The 5,522-nt window shown below is 50.9% G+C and overlaps 1 protein-coding gene across 1 annotated transcript; it reads left to right on the plus strand.

Annotated features, from left to right (window-relative positions):
• The first annotated feature begins 4,748 nt into the window (after positions 1–4,748).
• On the plus strand, positions 4,749–5,285 carry LOC149354287 (uncharacterized). The gene has a single exon (XM_089575953.1). It carries the CDS (start codon positions 4,749–4,751, stop codon positions 5,283–5,285), a length of 537 nt encoding a protein of 178 aa, XP_089432079.1.
• The last annotated feature ends 237 nt before the right edge of the window (positions 5,286–5,522 follow it).

Consider the following 5,522-nt stretch of genomic DNA (forward strand, 5'->3'; position numbering starts at 1 on the left):
CGCGCGACAGCTGGTGTTTCCACCAGCGGTGCCTACGGTGCCTTGACGATGCATATTGGCGCGATAATTTTCTTTTTGTCTTTTTCTTTAATATATATATAGATATATATACTATACACGCAAGCACGCGCGCGACTGCAGTATGTAACGCTTGCGCTTCACCATGTAAGAGCGCAGTTTGATCGGCGCTTATAGTACGCATGTATGTCTAACTGCGGCATGCGCTCAAATTTAAGGAACGTCACTCTAGAGTGCGCTCAACGCAAGCGCCCTTATGTCGAGCTTACTGCGGCCATACGCTCGATCGCGAACAAACCACTGCACAGCGTAGCTTGAAAAAAAAAAAGGAAAACTCAGCAGCTATTGAAAGCACGTCCCTTACATCGCAAAGTCTGGTCGATGGCGTTGCATTAAAATTCGCCCGGCCAATTCTGTGTAACCAAACCTTCCTCCGGCCCGCGTCGGTTTTCGATGGTGGGATCGAGAAGAACCGCTTACCGCCGTCGTGACGGTTCTTGCACCCGAAGGCGCAGCAGCCCGTCATGCCGCACAGATAGACGGCTTGAAGTTAGGTGACTGACACACGTTCCGAACAAAACAAAAGCCGCTGTTCTTCACAGCAAGCAAAAGCGCAGTGTCCGCAACGACGCCTGCCGAACTTACGGCGCGCGGTTGGAGCGGACAATATGGCGTCTGCGGCGGCGAAAAGCGCGGGTTTAAAGGACTTTTGCGCGCGAAACCATCGACCAATGGGAAGAGGCGACGGGCGCAGGAGAGGGTGAGGCGGCGTTCTGCAAAGGTTGTCGCTACTTTAAAAATTTCCAGGGGCTTTAGCTACCCGGCGTGCGCAGCAGATGACCGTTACGGCCTTTCGTTCGTTCGTTCGTTCGTTCGCTCGTTCGCTCGCTCGTTCGCTCGCTCGCTCGTTCGTTCGTTCGTTCGTTCGTTCGTTCGTTCGTTCGTTCGTTCGTTCGTTCGTTCGTTGTTCGTTCGTTGTTCGTTCGTTCGTTCGTTCCTTCATTTGCTGGTTCCTTCGTTCCCTAACCCATAGCGGTGGAGCTAACTTAGAGAGGATCTATGACTATTGTATTCAGTGACCGAGTAGTTCGGCGTGGGACCGGTGTTGTCCCGAATGCCCAACAAGGAGCTTTGAATTGTGCTTGGATAGTCTGCCCAGTTTCGTAAGCCCGAACACGAACTACACGGGAACACTGAAGTGTCCTTTTCTACCACTTTTGTTTCTTGTTACCTCTTCGCCACGTCCGTCCCTGTTGCCGATGCGCACTGAAGAAAAGAGAAGCCAGCACTTCCTATGCACATCAACATCTAATATCACGCATTCAACAGCACGAACAGAGAGAAGAATAAACGTTGACAACTTGAGGTGCATATACAGGCCAGGCCTGATTGCGCATCTCCGGTGGTTCATTAAATCGTTCAAAATAATCGATAGTGACGGTTGTCGTGGCTTGTTCAGTTAAAACGGAAGGCAAGGCGCGCCGGCCGCCGTAACTGCCGCATTACGGCACCTGAATGGCGGGCGGTGAAAGTCAGAAAGACAGAATCACCGCCGCTGTCGGCCGAGCTCAATTTGAAGCTGACGATGAGCTTTCGACAAAAGCGCTGAAAAAAACTTCAACCGACTCAAACAATGCAAAAGTAACTGTGCGGGGCTAAAAGAATATCCAGGTAAGTCTGGTCGCATCAGTATCGTCACAGACAAACTGATAAAGCCGCGTGTCAGCGGCTTTGAGCATATACAAACACTAAAAAGCTGCGGGCTAATATATACGCAAACACACAAGCATATACAAGTGCAGGGCTACAAACAATCCCCATAAGTCTTGTCGCATCTGTCGTCACAAACAAGGTGATAGAGCATGTGTCAGTGGCTTTGAGCATAGACGAACGTACACTACAGAGCTTCGCACTAATATAGCCACAAACACACAAGCACATGTCAGACAGGTTGAAAAAGGCTACCGCGGCCATTGGATACTATTTTTGAGATCTGTGTGGGTGATGTCGCATTAAATGCGTTCTCTTCTTGATCAATTTAATTTTAACTCAAGTCTTTTTCATCACGCAAACTCGCTGAAGACAAATGTCTGCTCAGGGTACTTGTGATTTCCTGTTTTTGTAGAAAAAGATAAAAATTTCTGCCAAGAGAAACTGAAAAAAAAAGAAGTGATGCGAAAACACAGGACAAGGAGAAAGACGCGAGCCTGCGTTTCTTCTTCCCCTGTTTTTTTTTTCTTTTTCTTCGTACCGGTCCTTGTTCCTTGCATCCCGTTGCAGAGTCCGCGTGAAGCGCTGCCGGATGTTCTCCAAGGACGAGTGACAAGCGCATTCGTTGGCCGGTTGCTTTATTTCTTGGTGTTGGTACTTCGTTTATGTCTGTTCGCAAGTGGGACTCGTTCTCTGTGCATTTGAAGCCCGATCGATACCCCAGCGTCTAGGAACATGACCCCTTGGCTGTTCCTGCACGCTATATACGCGCTCCCGGGAAGCAGTGGCACCTAGAGCGGCTTGCTCACGCGGTTAAAGGCTTAACGTTCGCTGCTCTTGACCTGGTCGGCGCACCCTAGCGGCGCACATACGCAACAGCTGATTAAGTCTGCCTCTCTGCTGCCGCTACCTCCGTATACCTCATGCGTCCGCACAAGGGCGTACTCGTCCCCGTCGAGTGGCCGCCATGAACAGGCGTTGGCGTTCGTACACTGTGGTCTCAACAACGCCTAGCACGCGTAACGTTGTACTGCGCGCTAAGCAAACACGCCGTGTCAGTCGAGGCATCGGGCGCGCTTTGATGCTTTTCCTGGTGCCACAAGGTGTCTCTGAGCGACGCGATTTGGAATCACCGTGTGGTGAGTGTATTATTACTGTCTCGCCCACAGCGACACACGGGGCGGCCACTTCTGACCGGCCCGGTCGGCGCCCTCACTGGAGGTTCGCACAGGTCAACAGGAAAGGTGACCCGAGTCCTTGCGGGGTCATAACCTCCGCGGTGCCGGACCCGGTCGCGGAAGCTCGGGCCGGCCCCGAATAGGAGGGGGGTCCCTCCTCGTGCTCCGCTGGCGATGCCCGGATACCCCGCCGCTGACTTCCGGCACCACCGCGCGGGCCTCGTCGCGACGCCGGGAGCGGGCAGGTCTCGCGTGCACTCGGAAGCGAAAACAAGGTGGCCTGGATCCCTCCCGACGGCCGTATCCGCCTAGGGCTTCCGCGCCGCTCTAAAGCCGCCCCTCGTCTCCGTACCGTACTTTCTCCCGTCTCTTCCTGCTCACACTTGTAGGTACATTTTTCGCCTCTGTATACGTGTATACATCTGCTTGTTTGTTTAGTTTTTTTCTGTCCGGAGAACGAGGGAGGGAAATTTACCTTGTATTCGTCGTTTCTGCTTTTATGCGATGTCGCCTCGCAGTCTGTTTCCGTACGAGCTTTCACGCAAGAGCGTCGTCAATGAAGCGGAGTTTTGCTGTGCCGACGGAGAGGGAAGCCGGGGAAGAGGTATAGGGAACCATCCGGTTGTCAACACCACACGCTGCTAGGGTGGGAAAGGGGGGCAATGCGAAAGAAATAAAACGGTCCGCGAGAAAGCAGTGGCTAGGTGACGTCTTTTGGTGCAACCATTTGACATGTCATCTCCTTTTTGCGGCTAAAGATTAGCAGGTTCAGGCACTGAAGGTAATGCAAAGTAGACTTTAGACTTATCTTTGATATGTAATTTTTCTAAAAATTGTCATAATTTTTCTCAAAGTCCTGTGTGATGCATTGAATATAACCAGCCGTGCTTTATGTAACTCCCTCAGAATCGGATATTATTCTCAACGCTGTCTGGTCGAGACAACCTTTGAGCGATGTCTTGCCTGTATGAGAATTTCAAGCGATGACAGTATAGGCTATAGCCTCTAAAAGTAGTGAGCGGCAAGTCATTTGCAGGTAATGTGGGGGTGAAGTATTGTGAAGGTGATGTTTGTTTCGGAAGTCCCCGGGACAAGACATTCGATTAAATGCAATGCGTAAAGGCGGGCACGTATGCGTTACTTTCGGCAGTTTCACTCGGTTCCCGAGTTTTAAAGCAACCTGACACTCATCTTCGAGTATGGTGCAAAGTTCATGTAGCTATTCCTAAAAACTGTAGGTGCTCAAGCCGTTTCTCAACAACCATATGCGGACGTTGAGAAGTGGCTTTAGCGCGTGGCTTTAGAATGTTCGATATTGTGCTTGCAGTGTCCACTCTACCAGACTGTGAACTGATGGCGTTTAATCCGTGGTGACATCCGATGCCCCATTACGGATAAACGTGTCCTGCCCAAACACCACTCGTATTCCTTGTTAGGCTTTTTGTAAATGAGTTTTATTATAGCAAGCGAGGCGTGTTACAAAGTGCGACGCGCGTTAACATGAACACCACGCTTCTGAGCTACAGTTGCATTCAAATTTAGCTTACATAAACGGCGCTCATGCAAAGACCATAACACCATCTGTCGGGCTAGTTGGTTGCGATCGATATGTATCAGCAGCGCGAACACAACAGAGGAAGAAGAAGGTGAAGAAGGTAAAGAGCGCTGTAGAAGGTGAAGAAGTAAAGAGCGCTGGGTATTCCATTGCTCCAGGGGCCCCTACATGTGACTCCGCTGTGGCTGTGACCGTCGCGTCGGCCTCTTTTCGACCGCGTCCGTGAGTTCATGTGTTTGCGTGACGCTGACCTGTAACTTGGGTTTTATTGCCGACTAGAGGCTATCATGGAATCTGAGTGCTGCTTGTCTTCGTGCCAGCAACGAGGGAACGTGGACTCTTACGGCAACAAGGTATCTTACCATTCCCTGCCAAAGAACCCCCGCCGTCGCAAGCTGTGGTTGGCTGCGCTAGGACAGGAGCTGCCACGAAAGTTAAAAAAGGTGCGAATCTGTTCAAGGCATTTCCAAAACGACGACTTCTCCCGGACTCTCAAGCGAGGCCGCAGGCTTCTTCCAACCGTAGTGCCTCGTGTCCGTCCTCACGAAGAGTGTCGTCCTGTCGCCGAATGCCCTGGCCAAGTAGCAACACCCAGCACTGGAGGTAGTGCGGCAGAGCCCCAGGATGCTGCGGAGGCGCTTCGGAAGAAGGATGAAGAGATTGCGCGTCTCAGGGAACAGCTGAGCCAGTCGAACGTGATTATCGAGAGCCTGCAGGAACAAATCTGCCGATCTGAGCAGAAACGCTTTGAAGTTGAGACGACTTCCAAGAAATTTTGCCTCGAGATGCTAAAGACTTGGGAGAAGTGGTGCGAATTTAACTAGCCAGTTGTTCTGCTGCGCATACGCGACTTGTTTTCGAATGTCGAACATTTGTTTATCAAGTTGACGTGATTGCACAAAGATGGCGCAGATGTTTGGATTGGTCTCTGCAGTCAGGCCCGTCAGTGAGAACCTTTTGCTGCTTCTGCCTAGAGGCCATAGGCAAGTGTGTGGCAGCTTGCATGTGCCATTGTTACAACTGTTTTTTTTTTTTAATAAACTTTGATTTTTTTTCTTGCC

This window comes from Amblyomma mixtum, chromosome 3 (assembly GCF_055824585.1).
Source record: "Amblyomma mixtum isolate Tamu chromosome 3, ASM5582458v1, whole genome shotgun sequence".
NCBI classification, from domain to species: Eukaryota; Metazoa; Arthropoda; class Arachnida; order Ixodida; family Ixodidae; genus Amblyomma; species Amblyomma mixtum.

Excerpts from the sequence above, each read along its gene's own strand:
- LOC149354287 (XM_089575953.1), top strand. The coding sequence starts at position 4,749 with ATGGAATCTGAGTGCTGCTTGTCTTCGTGCCAGCAACGAGGGAACGTG.